The sequence below is a fragment of the Semicossyphus pulcher genome, unplaced genomic scaffold (genome assembly GCF_022749685.1).
Source record: "Semicossyphus pulcher isolate SPU_LCO1_2020_fin unplaced genomic scaffold, fSemPul1.0.p SCAF_15, whole genome shotgun sequence".
Classification (NCBI taxonomy): domain Eukaryota; kingdom Metazoa; phylum Chordata; class Actinopteri; order Labriformes; family Labridae; genus Semicossyphus; species Semicossyphus pulcher.
This window is the reverse complement of record NW_027211659.1, coordinates 4,021,930-4,042,587: the sequence shown is the minus strand read 5'-3', so window position 1 is coordinate 4,042,587 and position 20,658 is coordinate 4,021,930. Positions and strand designations below refer to the sequence as shown.

The following is a 20,658-nucleotide window of genomic DNA, read 5'->3' as shown; positions in this document are numbered from 1 at the left end:
TGTCTCCAGTGAAGCCAAAAATAAAATAACAAGCCCATGTAGTAGGCTAAAGTTGACAATATTAACTAATTTGCTTTGTAAATAATTGTAAAAACACAATTTAGCCTACTGATTGTAAATTTAACTACAGAGAAAAGCAGAGATTGACGTTTTTTGGTTCCTGAAAAACAGGGACGGAGTGAGAGCTTTTCGTTTTATTTTTTGTCTTCCGCATTTCACCAACTTTCTCTTCCGCCAGTTCCGGCAGAGAGCCACTTTCCCTCTTGTGATTGGCTGATCTTCTGACACAGCGTTCAGGTGTTCACTACGCTCATTATCGTACAAAAACTTACTGTATGAACTCATTCAATGAATGAGGAAAGACAATGCCTTATTTTCTGCTCTATGACTATTTGATTCACTTGGTGTTGAAAAATAAATTTCAAACTGCATAAGAATGTAATTACATCAATTTTACTTTTTAGGCATTATTTTATGTAACTTGTTACATATCCTTAGATTTATATGCAATAATGTGGAGAATGTCATTAGATTAAAACTTTTGAAAGTGGAGAATCACTTTGGACTAGGTTTCTGCCAATTCTCTATACGTTGTGTTCATATTCTGGTATCCTCAAGTCCACACCAAGCACAGTCAATATCCGACTGTACATTGCAGGTTGAATTATTTGGCCAATTACTTCTGCTGAAGTAGCATTACCAGGCCACAGCCCACAGTTGCACTGTGTGTAGGCCCCTCAGTGTAAAAGCAGAAAAAGAAAAAGAGGAAGTTCACTAAGTAAAACTGGTGGGAGCTTAAATTAGGTTACGACATCTCAACATGGTAGGCCACCAAATTCAAATTAAGACAGTCCTGTTCGCTTTCATATTAAGTAAAAAAAAACCCAAACCTTTCAAGTTAACAATATATCCCCCTCTTAGCTTTTTCTGTTTGGTGACATGTCATTTAAATTTCGTTTAAATGAGATGTTGACAAGTTGTTCATTTACGCACTGTCAGCATTTTGTATTTTTACATGAGCACTTGCATATATTGTGATACTTCAGAAGGCCATAATTTTACATTTCAGAAGTAAATATTGCAGGCTACTTTTACAGATCAATGACTATATTCTACTGTACATTCATGCAAAAATTCAAAAGACTATCTCATAGATCAACTATGATTGTGTAGAGAACTGGGCAAACTCGTAGCCTTAAAAACCTTACTTCATTTACAGTCACTCTTTGGAAAATTAAATTTATTTATACAGTGAGGTAGAATTTATCATACACTGTTAATTTCCAATAATAGCTGACAAATGCCGCGTGTGTGTGTGTGAGAGAGAGTGTTGGTGAGTGTGTGTGTGTGAGTAACAGCACCTGTTTGGTTTCCACAAATGGAATGCTGCGTTCCAACTCCATATATGGTCACGTTGAGCGTCAGACGGAAGTTGGTGTCCCTTCTATTATTGTTCCACTGATCAAGCGTCCGTTCCCTGTCTTTCTAAACCAAAATTAACGAGCTGTAGCACCATATGTAAAAAATCGAAACTTTTATGTCTGTGTCTTACTTAATATAAATGTAATTAAATGGGTTAAATTATAACCCTGAACGTATTGTTGGTTATTTGAGACTGTCATTGGTTTTTGTTTTCAGCCGGAATCGGTCGGTCGACGCTCCTTCTGTTTCCGTGTCTGAGAGGAGAGCAGTGGTGTGATTTCAGAGAGGAACTTTTATCTGTCAAAATGCAGGTCAGTAACGAATTATTTGAATTTTAAACGCTGTTGTTCGACATTTGTGAATGATACGATTTTAAATCGACTGATGTCGCTGACGTTTGTTGAATTTATTTCAGACTAGAGCTTGAAACTTAGCCAGGGATGTAGCAGGGCGTTTTAAGTGCTAGCTCTTCTGTTAGCTAGCTATGTTGCCTAATCTTCCTTACATGCCAAAGAGATACAGCAAAATACATTTTCGCATGAAATTAGCTGGTACTACAGGTTCGGAAAAGTCAAAGTTTACTTGTAATGATACAGGACTTTTTGACTGATTCCAATTTTTAATAACAGCTGCGAACGAATAATGATAAAGCCTAGCGGAAATGTGAAATGACTTCTGAACAGTAGTTCATTCAGATGCATGTGCTAGTCTTACACCATGTTTTAATCCCACCTAAATAAAGCAAAATGTTTTAAAGTTGGTATATTTGGCAAGGGAGTTTGTGTCCATAAATATTGTGATATTCAACAAAGAGATATACATACAGATATACATCACACACTAGAGGTTAAAGAATGTATATGCTTTGTTTTAACCCTAGGACCCAAATGAAGACACAGAGTGGAATGATATCCTGAGGAAGAAAGGCATTCTGCCTCCCAAAGAGGTTCCTAAAGAGGATGAAGAGGAGGAGCTGGCTCTCCAACAGCAATCTGTCGGTAAGTGAGACAGTAGCGGACTACTGTCAGTGCATCTTTGCTTAATGTGGAAGATATACGTTTCCACATCAGAAACCATGTTTAAAATTGTCACCCAAATATTTTTTCTGCTTTTATTTACAGATTTTTCTATGAAAATAATGTTAATTGTATTAAATATGATTTGTCCGTCATCTATTTTGACCCCCTTCAACTTGAGGTTGGATTGTTGGCAGAACATTTAATCAGCTGCTGTGTATGTTATTGTTTCTCTGAACAGTTAAAACATATGAGGACATGACTCTGGAAGAACTGGAGGAGAATGAAGATGAGTTTGGTGACGACGATGAGGCTGCCATTGAGATGTACAGGTGGGTGGACGTTATCGAGCATGGGTCTGGTATAGAAAGTCGTTGACGTGTGTATTTTCAGAAGTCTATAATATTTTCATCTTTTTTTAAAGTATTGATTACTGAAATTTTCTGGTGACAGGAAAGCCATTCAATGTGACTGTACAGTCCACTGATATGTGATGTGTCTTCTTGCAGACAGAAACGTCTTGCAGAGTGGAAGGCAACGCAGTTGAAGAATGTGTTCGGGGAGTTGTCGGAAATCTCGGGGCAAGATTATGTCAAGGAGGTTAACAAGGCTGGAGAGGGTATCTGGGTGGTGTTGCACCTCTACAAACAGGGGTAGGTCATGCAACAAACATGAGTACTTAAACAAGTATGCAAAAACAAAATGAAACAACCCTTGAAGGCTTATAAAACATCTTTTTTATATAAAGGTAAAGGAAATATTTGTAGTTGAGTTTTTGTTTTCAGTGATGTGAAAACCTTCCTCTCCTTTCCCAGCATCCCTCTGTGTACCCTCATCAACCAGCACCTGAGCATGTTGGCCAGAAAGTTCCCTCAGACGAAGTTCCTCAGGTCCATCTCCACCACCTGCATCCCCAACTACCCAGACCGGAACCTGCCCACCATCTTCGTCTACTTTGAGGGAGAGATGAAGGCGCAGTTCATTGGACCACTCGTCTTTGGGGGCATGAACCTCAAAGTTGAAGGTAGGATATTATTTTCTTACAAAAAAACGGCAGAACCTCAATCTTCAAGGCCACCACAATATACATATATATATATATAAAGTAATGCAGATTTAACTGTAAAATGTTGGAAGAATTGTTGAAACTTTCTGTTAGAGAAGAAATTTTATATGGACATTTAATATTATGCAAATAAAGATGTATATAACTGTGTTATAGTGTTAAAATTTGTTAAAATAAAGGTACATGAAAAAATAGAAAAAATTAAACTGATCCTAAAGTCACGACTTGTTCAGCATTGTCGCTCAGTAATATTTATTGGTGTGTTCAGAGTGTTTTAGAGAGGTATGGAGGGATTTAATTTAAGGGCCCTTTTAGAGGGTGTTGAACTGTATAAACGTATTACACCATTGAAGGTGAAACAGTCACATTCTTTCTGTTTAATCATATTTTTTGAGTGTTGAGGTGTTGATTTGTCCTGTCTGTCCCATCCAGAGCTGGAGTGGAGGTTATCAGAGAGTGGCGCGGTGAAGACAGACCTGGAGGAAAACCCCAAGAAGCAAATCGAGGACAAGTTAATGTCCTCAATCAGGTGTTCGATACCTTCAAGAAAAGACAGTGACTCTGAGGACGAGGACTATTAAACAAAAAAAAATTAAACTGTCTCTCCAAACCAGAAAAACCATTTGGTTTCTCCTTGGGAAATAAGCAGAGGACCTTAAAACATCTGACGACGGTTTGAGCAAGGACGGCGAAATATATCAGCATTTACATTTCATGTTTTGACCATGTGGGTGGCGCTCTAATACAGGGCTTTGCCCTGCTCAAGGGCTCATGGACAGGACACATAACCAGGCTTCCTCCTGTACGTCTCTGTTTGAATGTGGGATGAACAGCCATACAGTCACTCTTTTGTAATTCAAATAGTTGCCAACTCCATCACCAAAAGCATCGAAGACAAATTTTAACTTTTTTATTACGTTTCATGATAATTATGTCACAAATGTACATGTACATTCAAATCTGTTGAATTAAATGTTCACCTCTTTGCCACAATAATAAGTGCCAGTGTTTTTCCTAAGTTCTCATGTTTTTGGAATATTTTTGAGTACTTTGTATTTTGTGACACGGGTGTCTTGTGAAGAGCCAACATGCCAAATTTGTACTTGGGAACAGTTCACATTGACTTTGGACGCAGGAAGACGCATGGCTGCCGTGGCAGTGCAGTTCTATGTTTCCATCAGTACAATAATTTATTCTCTGTTTACAAAACTTCAGTCGGGAGAGACTTGTTGCTCAACCAGTCGATTTGGGTGAGATGTTCAGGGCTGCCTGCTCCTCTTCTTCTGTTAAACCTGATTCTCTCTCTTGTTTTTGTAGCCTTTTCTTCTACAACATCCCCTCTGGCAGACCTCTGATCTTCTGTTTCATTAGGGAGAAAGAGAGAGGTCAGTGTCAGAGGTAAATCGAACTCAGCAGTGATGCTATTTAATGTGATTAATGCTGACTTTCTTAATCATTGCTTCACTATTTTTGGAAGTGTTGACTTTGGTTTTCTTTGAATTTGTGTTCTGTTGTTCCTCACTGATGGTGAAAGGTGTGAAGTTCATATACAAATAACCTTCTTATAAGTCAGAGCTCAAGACGTCTCTAATAGGTTACGAGATGTAAAAATTCGAAGGTGCAGTAATTTTTTAACCCTAAGTAGTTTCTGCAGGTCCAAAACTTTAACATTTTTAACTTATTAAGGAAAGCTGTATGCAGCCAAAGGTCATAGACCGCAAAGCATTTGCTGCACCACCCACAAAACAAGACATCCTTCAGGTAAGCTTCCTATGTCCCTGAACTACACACATCATTATTTCCCCTGGCTTACATAATATCCCTTAATCTACTGAAATATAAAGTGGTAACATGTATGCTGCTTTCTTACCAAAAGTAGAAACTTCTTATTTTTCCTCTTGGAGAGCTTGGGGGAAAGTCGCATCAGAGGATGAACTGAGTGAGACTAGAGGAGGAAAGAGGAGAGATAACTGTGAGAGGAAACAATGTAGTTTATAAAACCTAAAGAAGCTATACCAAGGCTGCAATCAGACCTGTAAAAGCACTGTGTCAAAAATGTATAAAGGTGTGAATGCCAGATTTAGGGCGTTTTGGCCTCAGGCTGTTTATAAAGTTTCAACTCTCAGATTGAACCAATCGCACTTCACTTCTGTCAGACACTTTGTATTGGAAATTATACTAATTTTAAACAGGAAAGTGATGCAGAACTATCAGTGACATTAATTTTGACTTGACATTTTCAGATATGGATCATTAAAAAGATGACAACACCAGCGGATGTTTGTTTGCTCCTCTGCTCACCTCCACCTGCTGCACAGGCCCCACAGAGTTACGTGCTTTAGAGTAATGAAACAGGAACTGAAATGGAGGAGAGATTCAGACAGTCAGTGAGCTGCTAGGGACAAAATATCAGAAATAAAGACATGAACAGAGCTGACTTACTCTTTTGAAAACATTCTGAACCTGCTCCTGTGAGGAAACACATTTCATATTAATAACAAATAAAAATCACTGTATGATTCATTCACTCAGTCACCCTTACTACCATTACTGCATGACTGTTATTGTTTTAATGTATTCTTGTCACATGGTGCACAGCAGAGGGACTCCTATACAATCTAATGCAATACAACAATCAATACATCAGTCCTCTCTCTAAGAAGCTTGTCACAACCATGAAGTTAAAAATGGTGTTATTTTGTCTTCCTGTTGTTTGGTCACCTGCACGATAAGAGATTAAAAACTGGCGACTCATGATTTAAACATTGATTCTCAGATGCTCTTTAATCTTCCATCTCTCTTCCTACAGACACCCATCAGAATCTTCATTGCAGAGTTTCTATTTCGTTTTCCCCTTTTCACATTTTGTGAGCTAACTTGCATTATAGCAACTTTCTCCCCTTTGTAATTGCTCGTGATGATGATGAAAACAGTTAAATACTTGACAAATCTGATATATATTTAATATATGTTAAGAGATGGTGGACTACATTTTCGAGGAGGCTGATGATTCTCATTGGGGATCTAAAATTCTATGAGGGTCATGGTATCGGTCGCGGAGATGGCTTGCTACAGGAACAAAACCACAGGTGATCGGTAATCAGTAGCACTAGATATTTATTCTTTGCACAAACAACTACAGGGGCCGGTTTCACAAAGATAGACTGACTATGGCTTAGATATAACAAACAGTCAGACTTCAGATAGACGTCTAAATGCATCCGTTTCACAAAGCACTTTAGTTCTTCACTATCTTACGCAGGACTATGGTGCATTGAATTCTGGGTAAATAAAGACTTTTTTTCAAAACAAAAAAATGGCCGACCGAGTAACCACATCTAACCGCTCAAGTCCGTTTACCCCAGCAGAAAATGTTTGTCTATTGAAGGACTTCAACAGCTATAAAGGCATTTTACTTGGAACATTCAGCCAAGAGCGTAACAACGGCAAAAAAAGACTGTTGTGAGTGTTTTTTTTAATAAAATGTAATCATTAGCATGTAATTACCTTTACATTACTTGCTGTTGTTTTGGGTGTTTGTACTTACCTCATTCTGGTTTCCCCACAAAACATCGCTATAATCACCACTTCCTCGCACCTGCAGAAAAACACACTTCATATAAACTGATAATGGAAAATGGATGCCGCACAATATCCACAGTTTACAGGAGAAAAAGATCAATGTTATTGCTAATAATGACCTTACCTAGTTACCTTACAGATGTAATTTATTTTCTCTCACATTGCTCTAAAGATCGATGTTACCTAAGGACATTTTTTCTTCTTGCATGTTGACCTTTTAAGCAGATCATACTGTGTGATCACATGAGACTGTGAGGCATGAAGGTGTTGTTTAACCACCCCCAAGAAATAAGAAATATTCCCAATAACATCCAGTTTTGAGACAAAAGAATACTCCTCTGAATTTCCTTTAATCGTCTTTAAAACTTTATAAAAACATGCCTTTCGTTACTCACAACCTGAAAATAATTTGTTAATAATTGGCGGAAGAATCACATGGAAAAGGGAGCAAAGAAGAGAAAAAGTTTTAATGATACACTGTGGAGGTGATAGGGTGTTAGTTTCCCACCTTTCTGAACGCTATCCCATCCTCCCACCGATCGAACGGACTGGCATCTGAGTGAAGAGAGCATGTGAAGATTTTTAGTCTCACTGGCATCATGATAATAAATACACCGGGAGAAATCTCTGCAACATTGTGTAATTAAACTTCAGTATAATAATTCTATTGGTTTCTTTTGCACAATAATGACTTTACAGTTATTATATTGTACTTTCTACTATTACGTGTAGCTACAAGACTCACTAAAAAATGATGATCCCATAAGAACTCACAATATATGTTTGGTACATCACTACATTTATGATGAAGTCTATGCTCCTGCAAAACAACAGGACACAACAAACTTTCTTTGTGGAGTTGTAGAGTACTGTAAAGTCACACATTAAGGATACTGATAATGTCATTTATTGCTGTATGTATGAACATTGGCTCTACATTAATCCCCTCTTTATAATCAGCCCTGAACCTTGCGAGGCCAAAGCGTACCGGTTGGACTTGGACATCTCCTCAGCCTTTAGCAGACCATTCAGCCTTTTTCAAAACAATGCAGTGACACGTGATACACAAGACGTTGGGCTGATGTTACACCTTGTAGAGTTACTTAAAAATCTTGTTTTGTTTGATCTCATGTGGTTAAGTTCTGTCCTTGGTACTGTGCTGCAAATTTTTAATCAAGGTGTCTTTACTTCCATCCTGACATCTCTGCTGCTATAAGGTCAACTTGAGCAGATGCTTTCTTGAAACTTGCTTTTTGAATTAATTACAGTTATAATTTATTAATCAAGCCGTGTATGATTTGGAATTATTTTTACTTTGTTTGACCATTCGCAAAACTTAAATTTCATCTTATCATAGAGGGAAATGTACTTTTTGATTCATTTCAAAGCTCTACTGGGTTTCAGTAGATTTAGATTCTATTTTCCATGTAAGTGATCATCCTGAAAAACAATCTTACTTGATTAACAACACAATGTTTTATGTCACTTAAATTAGGCCTAGTTTGATCACTACAATACGAATATGCTCTTTACATATTAATTTATAAAGTAACATAAAAATCTGATTGGAGCCATTTTACATAATGAGTATGTTTACTTTGAAGTCGTTGCCTATGTTTCCTGCTATTCATCCAAACATTATTACAAGTTTGAAGGTTTTTACTTGTAAATGAGTTTATTTCTATTTTACTTTAAAAGGTTTGAATAGGATTGTAAAGTACATCATCTTTATTAACTAAGGGCAACATTTATAAATGGTTTACATTTTGACTTGAATTATGACTCATTAATGTTTTACAGTAAGGAGCCAGCAATAAGCCCTTAACACGCAGAACCTATTAAGTGTATATCTTCTTACAGCATCCTTTTCAAAGCTCTTTAATTGATCATGAAAAGCTCTGCAACGGACAGTTGGACCTATTACCCCTCTGAAAACAAACTGCAGAGCATCCACAAATAACTACAAATAATGAATTAATAATTAATATCATTAACGTTATTGATTTACATCTGCTGTATGGATGGTAAACGTAAAGTAATATGGAAACGCTAATCTGAGACAATTTAAACTGCTTTTGCAGTCTAAAGTTGAAATAAGTAATTAATGTAAATATAAGTCAACAACAACTTGGTCTTTTTTTTAAATGAACTATTAATATGATACAAGATAATGTTTTTCTTTAATAAGCTGGAATTTGCACCTTTTGTATCACAGGATTGGCCTAAAATGTGATTTAAGAAAGAGTTAATCTGCACCAAAAATGTTCAAAACCAAATGTATTGTCCATTTAGTAATTTCTGACCACGTTAAGACCTCCATAACTACATCAAACCCAGAAGAATGTTTCGCAAAAATAGGACAAAAAGCTAAATTAGACGCGATTTTGTTGTTTTAACATACCTGTCAATCAATCCAAATATGATCACCCACCTGCTGTGCTCCAAGATGCAAGAAACCAGATTAAACATAGAAGAAAAAGTTGTCGCACACTTGGTAGAGTCATGACTTTGTGTGTCCCCTCTGCTCTTTTTCTTCTCTTAATTCCTCTGCTCGGTTCGGCTCAGTTCGGCTCTCCTCGTTGGTCTCGTTGAGATAACCAGCTGTTGTCTGAATGCCGTGCCCTCTGCCCGCAGCAGTTAAAAAGCGAACAACCTCTCCTACGCAGAGGTGACCAATCACACCCACCCGGTCATCAACTTACGCAAATCCAAGGCACCCTCCTCCACCCCCACCTCCCTGTTTTTTAAACACGCTCACGTTTTTTATTTCCAGGAATTGAACTGGGAATACTGGGCTGTTTTTTTAAACAGAACTGATGCAACCTGGACGGTGTGCTAATGTCAGGTCGATGATATGGATAATATGACTGGAATCTCATCCAGCTTGAGAGGGAAACTGATGACAACCCTGATGAAAAGCAGCTAATTTAACTATTCTCATTGAAGGAATAGTTGAAAAGAGACTTTTATTTTGAAATCTGAATCTCATTTTTGAGCGTTTTTGTAAACCTCAGTACAAATAGTTGCTTATTTAAAAGAAACAATGGTCATACAAACCTAAAGAGCCACATATTGCCTCTTTAAAAACTATGAAAACAGCCATCCAAAAGTCAGATAAACAGTGGGCTATAAGAAGGTACTACAATTTAGAAAAAAGGTTCTCGACAGACAAAACATGTTGTTGTTGTTCATCACATGGTGATGTAAAAGCTGTACTTCAATGCACGTCATCTCAGCTGACTTGGATAATAGCGTCATAAAGTACTCAGTTGCATATTAGGAAGTGAGCTGTTCAGTTTTTATTTTATTTTTTGCCTTTTTTTACTTGTAGAGAGGAGGAGAAGACACCATTATTTGTGTGTACTATACTAAGGAACTATGTACAGTAATTTTCCTACAAATGTTTCCCTGTAAAACATATGAAACTACAGTATAGGCATACTTTCATTTACGTAATGACATCATTGACGGTTTCCAGTAACGTGCGTGATTTTGACCGTTGGACTTGTGCGATTTGATTAAATGTGTAGGACAACATAAGCCTATGATACTTCTGCATTTTCTAACGTACGTAGTAACCTTTATAAAGTTACTAAAAGGGATGAGTCTTTTTCACTAAAATAAATAAGTTCGTGCTAATCGCCTGATTTCGGTAAGTGGATGATGTGGGTTGCTAGGATTCACAGACGGCTAATTCCAACTATCAGGATGCTAATGTGATGCCATCGATAGAGAATTATCAGGAGGATGAAGAAGTAGAGGACTGTCTGGACGAGCAGCAATAATATGGTAAGTACGTGTTGTTAGCTGAAAGAAAGCTACCGTACTTCTGTCATGTGCTGTGTAACTCGATCAAATGTTAGCTAAAGTTAGCAGGCAGCTGCTAGCTAGCTGGACTTGTGTATTCGCTGTTTCCACAATGCCTAAGAAGACTCTGCTTTACCATAAAGTTTTCAACCCAAGCAGTACTACAGTCGTATTAGCTCCCCGCTGAAGTATTTTGTGACTATACAGATGATCTTTGTGGTGACTTTGATTTGTACCGTGACGATTCGTGGCTGTTGTACCGCGGTGAAGTTAGTTTGAAGTTGGATGTTCGACCTTAGTTCGACATCACATGCAACTTATTACTTACTTAACTGCGGTATAAGTTTTGTATGTATTTGTTTTGGTCAACTATTGCACAGAATTGAATTTGCCCGAGATATATATATATATATATAGATGACACACTCAAACTACCACTGACACGGAAAATGACTGACTAACTGTAAGAAAAATAAACAAAGTGAGTCATACATGACTCAGGCATGTTTTATGGGAAGCTTTTAACCAACATGCCCTCCATGATGTGATGTTTAGTTTTAATATGCTGAATAATGCCGATACATTTAATAGAAAGACAAGGAAGATGGCATTTTTATGGTATGAAGCTTTAAGTCCCGCTTGTGCTCTAGTAGATTTTTATTGTATGATGTAACTAGTGAATAAATCTGAATAAAAACATTGTGGCAGGTGCATTGGTTCAAGTTGTTGTTATATAAAAATAAGTGATGTTCCTTTTGTGATGTGTCTGGATGTTTAAAGCAGAAATGGATGTGACACATTTAATCTGAGGGCAATAATGCTGAAGATGTAATAGATTTCAGCTTTGAGCATCACTCATATGTTATGGGTTTTTAAAGTATGCTAATAATTGTCATTTAATTATAATTTGATTGTCTTGTTTTACTGGATTTTTAATGTTATTTCATGGAGACTAACTGAGAATAATCCCCTGCCCTTGGACAGTTTAAAGAGCCATTTGGCTAAATCTGGCACATTTACGCCTTAATGATGTAAACTAATTTGCATTGCCTCTGTTAGGTGATACAAGTGAAAAAAGATTTCTATTTAAGTAAATCAGACAGGTTGATCCACAGTCTGATCCTGTGTTGTTTTATTCAACTGCTCAGGTAACAGACCTGTTGTCAGGTTATGCTCATTTGTGGAGACTGTACTGTATGTTGTTCTGTTCAGGGATTAACTGCTCAGATCGGGTAGACTGGAGACAGACTGAGAATCACATTCCCCCCGACACTGGCACTTGATATACACCCAAATCTGACCTTTTAATGGAGAGTGTAAAGATGCCTTGTTGTCACACAGTTTAGCTTCCATGTCAGACAGGTCACTGCTCTGCTTTGTGGTAGTTTTTGGTTGGGTGTGATTGTGGAAATAACAGGCAAGTCAATGGTGACAATATTTAGTTGAATAGCTCCATAGAAGAGTTTGAGTCCCTGCCTTTTCACACTTGGACTTTCATAAACCTATTTTCCTCTGCGTCACTTATTCTAGTCAGAAAATGTTCTTTTATCTTCAGCTTTGCCATGTTTATTAGCCTTCTTTAGCTCATTTTCTTATTATTATGGCACATTATGGTTTCAGTCCTCTCTTATCAACTAAGGGGCACTGGTTTAGCTCAGTTGGTAGAGCAGGGGCCCCATGTATAGAGGCTGATTGAAGGTTTGACTTCTGGCCTGCCGGTCATTTGGTGCATGTTCTCCCCTTCTCTCTACTCCCCACATTTCCTGTCTCTCTTCAGCTGTCCTATATAATGAAGGCAAAAGTCAAAAAATAATATTTAAACTAGGCCTTATATTCTGCATTACACATAGTGTTTTTAGTGTCACATTTAACAGATCAAGAGAATTTTGATTTAGCAGAAGTTGTTGGGGACCAAAATTGAGCTAAAATAAAAGTACATATTGGACTTTTATTCAGCAGGTTGACACATAAAAGACATTAATAAAAATGACTTTATAGCTCTGTGTCTTCTGGATGTGTAATTAAGTAAATGATTCCTAACTTATTAGCCAAAAAATGCTAAATTAGCCTAACAAACTTATGTAACAAATTAAACTGAGCTGAACTGGTCTTAATATATAACACATTTAAAAAGGGCTAAAGGTGCATTTAATGAATAAAAATCATTAAACTGTCACATGCTCGTGACATTTAATTTCATAATTCAAATTTTAAGGACTTGTTTATAAAATCTAATATTTTATTTTGTCTAACTATCCCACCCATTTTATTTCATTTTGCATGGCTAAGATTTACAAGTATTACATGCAAATCAACCATGTCTGTAAACTGTAAAAAAATCCTCAGCAGACAGATTGAGCCAGTTTCCCTGTTGTGGCGCAGAGATAAAAAAAAAAAAAAAGCAAATAAACTCAAACACTGTTGACTCTTGAATCTTCCCTGTGTTCAGCCTGTTTGAGGATCTGGTAATCACATCTTGTATGATTGGCCTGCACAAAAGCAAAGGAAGTATGAGTAATTGAGCCACGGAGAAGCAGCTTAAGAGCTTCTCGTTGACTTTCTCATTTTAAAAGATGGACACGCTCCTTTCTGTGGCACTTACCCAACCAAGGAGTTACGGAATGATCCACCCTGATCAGAAAAACCACTGTATTATTGACTCTTCTTTAAAAGCTCCAATACAACTTTACCATATATGTCATTTTTCATGTATGTTTGGACAGGCCTTATGGTGACCTGCAACGAGCTTCCCATAACTTGTATGAACCCATAAATGTGACACTGCCTCACATACTGCAGGACAAATGTTGTCATTGTTTTGTTATATTTTCCAGGCCTGTTCTGTCCATTGGGACGCAGAGAACAATGAAAGAATCATTAAATCACTAGAATGGCCTCACTTGTAGTTGAACGTCAACTGAACAGAGCCAAGACATAACACAATGATAAAGCACAGGGGGCTGGAACTTCAGATAATTATGCTGTAGTGAGAGCTTCAGTTAAGCTTAGTTAGTTTAATCCATGCTTTAGCCTGTCTTTTACTAACTTGTTGTGTCACAGGCAGGGGCATGTGTTAAAGCCACATGATGTTATTCTGCACAGGATGAAATATTGTCCTGAGCAGTGGAATTAATGAGGAGCATTAGTCTCCCCTGGCTTGTTAACTACACCTGTCTTTACTAACCCAATTTATTAATTAGCCCTTTCCACTGGGCTTTATGTGAGTCTAAAGCCCAAGTAGCCTGAAAGATGCTCCTTAAAGAGTTCTTTGCCTTCATGACAATGCAGTAAACACTGATTCTGTGTCATATCGGTGCCCTAATTAAGGTATAATGGGGTTTCTCATTATCACACTTATTTCTGTGTGTGAACAGTGTTTCATTAAGCTCTGCAGATCCACTCATTCATTACATCTTACTAAAGAGCCTCAGTTATTAAAGTGACAACATTTATAGTAAAGGATATTAAAGATGAATGGGAGAGTAAAAATGTAGAGATAATGTCATGACACTGTATGATAATCATGTTATTTTCTTTATTAATTTTATCTCATGTCCATCATGTACATAATCAGAATCATTACCTGTCTGTACTTTTCTCTGGGCAGACCGATTCTCTCCTAAGATAAGAAAACTATGGATTTGTTTGATGAAAGCTAACAAGCAGCATAACAGTCATTGAGGCTTCTGCATAAATGTGACTGTGGATGTACAGATACCAAGCAGCCTTGCTGTCACCACCAACCGTGTCCCTTTTATGCATAGGGCCTTATTTTTCCAAATCAATTTTTTATGGCCAGTTTTGGGAAGCATCTCCAATAATTTTTAGCATAGGTGAAGTAAAAAAAAACCTTACCCACTGGCTCGAGGACTTCAATTTTATTTTTGGACAGCAATTAGACGTATATAATTTAGATGGGTCAGTTATATAAACATTCGGCCCCCATACAGTTGTCATTAATGTGGAAATAGGCCATACAGACAGAAATATGTTTTGTATCAGGCTGTAAACGTGTTTCATTCTGCTGTAAAGTTCGGCATTTTACTATGGGGTCTGTGGGGATTGACTCACTTTTGGAGCCAGCCTCAAGTGGCCAGAAGAGGAACTGCAGGTTTTTGCACTTTGGCCTTGGCTTTATTTTTGGGTACTGGAGGTTGCTGCTTATAAGATGTACAGTCATGTCAGAATACTGAGATGGAAAGCCTTACATGTTGATGTTTATCCTTCAGATTAACTATATTTTCATACCAAATTAGAGTAATCACAAGCACTTTAAGAAAAATGCCAGCCCTGGTTATCAGGGCTATGATTATTTACCTGTTGCAACTCTCTAGCTCCTGCTAGTATTTGATTAGGAAAAAAACATCAGATCTGAGTGAAAGAACTTTTAAATGCAATATGGAGATGCTGAACACCTTCTCTCTCTCTGTTTCCTTCCTATCTCCTCCATCAGCTAACAACTCGAACATGTGTGCTGGTAACATCGGCATTAGCGTCTCAGGGCAATATGGTGACTTATGAATTCATCTACAAAAGAAGCCGTTAGCTTCCGACCACCCCTGATGTATCAATCTGTGGTCATATACACACATGTGCTGTGCATGAGCAGCTGCAACCTGTGGGACACACTCATGAGCAATAGAGCATGATGGGAAAGCGTCCCACAGGCTGGTGGTTTCCAGTACAGCCTTTTAGACTGATTGTTTTTTCTCAGCAGCTGCTTCATCAGTATGAATGTTTTGTGCTTTTTCAGATGTTCAGATGTTAGATAGTCTCTGATTGCTGCCTGTGCTTGTGTGTGAGTGTGTTTGATTTGCTGCTGCATCCTCCCAAAGTGCGGAAGTGTTGCTGTCTGATTGCATATGATTGTGCGAATACACACAATGTCCTCCTCAAACTGACAAAACAGAATACAGATGAACGTTCCGTTTTCCATTTCTGGTCGATTTGCTGCTTTAAATTGTACTTGTGAAAAGATCAAAATCACCAATGAATTTAATGGAACAATAATTCTCTTTTTGTGTTATTTTGTGTAATGTGTCAAATACATCAGTGAACCCATCTGTAGCACACTTTTTCAGTATAAGTCTTACCTTTTAGAAAACCCATTTTCTTTCTGTTTTCTATACATTGTCTAATAGTTTTTATCTGATGTGGATTCCGAAAGGATTAACAGTTTTAGAAGGGGGCTAAAAGTCTGATAGTATTAAAGACGGACTTTTCTTGGCACAACACCAGCCTTATCCTATAGGCAAAAAACCCTCTCAATCTTTATATGTAAATAATTCCAGTTGAATGTCAGTGGAAAAAAGAAATTTGTCTTTGGAAGAAACAACAAGCTCTTTTCCAGCATTGGCTTTTCACAGAAAAGTAGGATTTTTCATTATTGTTTTTGTTCAGGGTGTTTTTCAAGCTCTGGCATTAATGAGCGGGTCCACATGACTGTGTTGTTGTGGCACATCAATGCTCTGTCCCTTATTAACCCCATAACTCAGCTTGCCCTGCCGGCAGACCTCACCTTTAAAGTCGCGCCTCATGGGTCGATGCAGCTCAAGAGCCGCACAGGGAACGTTAAAACACACACAACTCAGAGGACATTGCTCAACACTTTTGATGGCCTTGATTTGTGATCAAATTAGACTCTTTTTTTTTGCTGGAGAAAGTGCAAAAGTAATGATGGGGAAAAGGCACATAGCTACAACAGCTGTGATCTTTTTTTGAAGTAAGTAAAATCCAACATTTGAGACTAAAAACATTTTCAGCTTAAAATACAAAGTAAGACTATTTGAATATCGGCCACAGAGATGTTCTACACATACAGACATAAGTATCAAATATCTTTGTTTGGTACAGATCCCTGCAAAAAAAGAAACCCATAATCCCACTTTAAACATGTTTTTCAATTTAAATGAAAATAATGATGTAAAAATGATCGTTCCCGCAAATCATGTCGAAATTGCAATATGAGTCAAAATAATCGCAATTACATTCAAATGCCCTGGACCTCAGTGTAAAATACATATCCATTCACTGGTTATAACTTGTAAAGTCTGAAATAGCTGACAACAAAGACTTATTAAGAGTAAAAGTGAAAAGGCACAATGCATATCCCAGATGCTGTATGAATGTCTGGGATGTGCAAACTGCTAGCTGCTGCAAAGCACACATATGAAAGCTGTGTCCCAATCCAGGGGCTGCATCCTTCGAAGGACGTATTTGAAGGTCAATCGGGTCACAGCGGCGCTTTGAAGGCTGTCCCAATTCGAAGGCGCCTTCAGGAGCAACTGACAAATGCGTCCTCCTTTTCCTTTCCCAGCTTATCATGAGATTCATTGTGTGCCAATTCAAACGAGATGGTGGACTCTTGCGAGGAATACACTTTAAAATGTAAATGTCTTTGGTTTTAACTCAGTCGAACAGCTAGCGTAATATACTTTTAAAAAAACGAAAGGGGCCTTGAAACAGATTATCTTTAAAATATAAGGTTATGTGACGTTAGTTATGCTAGCTAGTTAGCCCGCAAGCTACTTGTTGCTAGGCGACAACAACGCTGTTTGGTGACGCTAGGGTAAGGGTGGGAACAGCTGGTGACGCAAACAGGAAATCCTCCGTAGACCAGACTCATTTCCCATCAGCTTTAGCGTTTTACGCAGGCTAGGAATGGCTCATCCTCCGCTCCGTCGAAGGATGCAGCCCCTGAATTGAGACATAGCTGTAGACGTCAGTGTCAGAGCCCGTCTGGATGGCCTTTTTAACATTAACTTGTCAATAAGACTCTGGGGAATAGTGTTAAAAATGGACACTCGGAACGAGTTCTTGTGATTGCTGCAAAGATCTGGACTTGTTAGTGATGTAGGGGAGTATAAAGTAGAATAAAGGGTAAAGTACCTCAAATTACTGGAGTAAATATGATTGGTTGCTCCTCTGTTGTGAAGCTCAGTGCAGTATTATTGCAGTCTAACACAGCAGTGGCTCTCTTAATGCGTTATACATGTGCTCTTTGCAGAAAAGCATCAGATGTTTTTATGTTAGTACCTCATCAAGCCACAACCAAACTAATTAACTTCTTGTACCAGGAGACAGTTACTGAACATGTGAATGTGTGTTTAATTAAATAGCAACTGTTTGCTGCTGCGTCTCAGCGTGCATTGCATCATCAGCACTGTAGAGTCTTCCTCAGCAGCGGCTCGGATATGTGGCAGGAGACAGATGTTCTCCATTAGCACAGTGACCAAAGTAGCGTCAGCAGTCAGCGTGAGTCACAGGACAGAAACAACCTCTGCTGTCGAGGTGGAGGCAGAAATGAGAGAGGAGAGACAGACGTACGTTGTGCAACAGTTGGATGGAAGAACAAAACAACAGGAAAGCAGACATGTTCTTTGCCTGATCATTTCCCATGCGTCGTTTTAATATCATCATGTACAGAGGGGTGAAAAAATCAACACACTGAGTAGTAAGGTGACGCATGCCACCACTTGCTTTTCGAACTTGCCGGGGCGTCTTCTCGGAAGTTTAACAAATGACTTACAGTAATACAACTCCACATTTGTCCAGAGTGCTGAAACTTTTAACTTAATATATACATGAAAGGTATTTTCACATGTAAACATTAGGCACTGTGACAGTTAGAAAACATGCCATGTCTGTTTAAACTGTTTTCAGTAGTACATTAGTTAACTTCCCTTCTCGCAGTGCCAAACCGAAGCCTTTCAGGGTGTTTTATTTGAGTTTGACAAACTTGTTAGATAAAAACGACCATGAATCCTCCGTTCAACCTGCAGAATGATTTGTACTTTTAATAACAAATCTTTAGACCTGTAGTAAAAGTTAACAACACACTAACACAGTATTGACCCAGTCTGATGAAGCACTTTACTCACAGCTTATATAAAGGAACTTTAACCATACATCTCAAAGCCAAAATTAACTATGGAGGGGAAAAAAGTCCTAGAACACTAGTCTCATCTCATTTATATGCAGACGTGTCTTTTATTTAGCTATAAATACATCAAGAAAACATTTATTTGTATAAGGATCTGGATATGTGGCTAAACTGCACTGGAGAACGGTAAATTGTGTTTAAGGCTAAATCAGGAGTCTTTAGTGATCAATTTTCTATTTTGCGTTTTCCAACATCAGCAAGACAAATACATGAATGTAAAGATGAAAAAAGGAAATTGCAAAAACACTAAATACACATATAAAAGGATAGAAAATGACCCCCAGAGCTTAAATTAGAAACAAAGACACTCCTCCGACCCGCTGTGTCCATTGACACATACTTACATTATATGGCTGGTGTGCTAAATGAGGAGTCTTAATAGCAGTCTAGTAAAGGAAACCTCAGTTAAATAGTGATACTACAGATAAATAGAGTAATATAACTGCAGATACCTCAAAGCCACTTCATTCAGAGGTTGAGTTGAGCTGCTCCTGTTGATTTAGGGATGCAGGGGTCAACCATACAGGCATTTAACACAGGACGTGGGACTCCAGACAAGACGACCTCTTGTATAACCTATACAGATCATTTTTGGATAAACTTGTACATTTTATATTTTAGTGATGTGTCATGCTTACATTAGGGAAAGCCAAAGATGAATTTCCACTCAGGTGAACAATAAAGTTAATCTTATGTTATGTAGTCTCATGAAAAAGGGGCCCTCTGTTGATTTCACATGTCAGAGTTGATTCACTAGTCATTGTTAGCACTACATTGCCTACAAATACTGTTAAACTGACGTTATATAATGTGCTCTGTGGTTCTGCAGCAGCTTTCCAATTGGAGAAAATTCAGAAAATGTCGACACTTGAGAAAGTTTGGGATTGGAGACGACACATTTGTACGCACATTTTTTGTTATAAACTGGGGGACTGAAATGTGGCAGGGAGTAGCTAACAAATGACTCTGCTTAGTTGTATTATTGGAACCAACACGAAGAAAAGTAACAGCAAGTGGAAGTCTAAAAAACAGGCTAAGATCAGAAAAACAGGTCTGACCATCACTAAAATGTTGCCATGGGGACAGACAGACTAAATATACAGGTGAAAACAATCAAAGGAAGTGATTAACACAAAATAAAACAGGAAATAATGATTGAATAATGCAATAGAAGAAAACACATGAGCTAATTAGCAGGGCAAGGCGATGACATGGTGTAGCATTGAGGTCTCCTGGGGCACGCAGAAGTGCATGACTGAAACACAATGAGCAGCCTTCTTGTTTAAGTTTTTGGTCCCATCCAAGTTTTTTCTGGGTTTTCTGACCTGTGGACTTCAACCTGTTGTAAAGTTCACATCAGCACCAGGTCTGACATCCAGGCTAATTAGAAGCTCTCTTTCATGTGAGTCAGAGGTGTTGTCACTGTGGACGACTGAAGGAGTGCAGAGTGTGCCCTCTGACACCGGCAGACATTGAGAGGCAGTGTTGATTGGTGACACGTAGGAGCATTAGCTGTGATGTGTCAACACCCAGCCAATCATGCCTCAGTAGAAGGCTCTTAATCATACTTTATCTACCATAGAGGCATCCAAGAGGGTACTTTTTCTTTTGAATTGTAAAGATGCAAAATATGGAGTAAGATTCTCATTTTCCTCTTTGGCTGCTGCCTCTTCAAAAAGAGCCATCAGTCCTCTACAACCTCCTTTTGCATTTACAGGGAGGTGCAGACAGTCCTTGATTAGATTTCTACAGCAAATAGACCTCATCTCTGATAACCTGTGAAGTAATTTGGCCTCAATTGTAAATTTATCGTACAGAGTGCG

General features: G+C 38.1%; 2 protein-coding genes across 2 annotated transcripts; one reads left to right on the top strand and one right to left on the bottom strand.

Annotated features, from left to right (window-relative positions):
- Positions 1-1,674: 1,674 nt before the first annotated feature.
- pdcl3 (phosducin-like 3) lies at positions 1,675-4,497 on the top strand. Its single transcript, XM_069663242.1, has 6 exons — positions 1,675-1,733; positions 2,303-2,420; positions 2,680-2,770; positions 2,948-3,091; positions 3,254-3,462; positions 3,937-4,497. The coding sequence occupies exons 1-6, from the start codon at positions 1,728-1,730 to the stop codon at positions 4,083-4,085; spliced, it is 717 nt and encodes a 238-aa protein (XP_069519343.1). The 5' UTR covers positions 1,675-1,727; the 3' UTR covers positions 4,086-4,497.
- Positions 4,498-4,706: 209 nt separating this feature from the next.
- nms (neuromedin S) lies at positions 4,707-9,590 on the bottom strand. The gene is made up of 7 exons (XM_069662562.1): positions 9,518-9,590; positions 7,595-7,641; positions 7,052-7,102; positions 5,947-5,973; positions 5,806-5,862; positions 5,375-5,449; positions 4,707-4,860 (listed from the first exon to the last, which is right to left on the bottom strand). Exons 1-7 carry the CDS (start codon positions 9,588-9,590, stop codon positions 4,831-4,833), a joined length of 360 nt encoding a protein of 119 aa, XP_069518663.1. The 3' UTR covers positions 4,707-4,830.
- Positions 9,591-20,658: the final 11,068 nt, after the last annotated feature.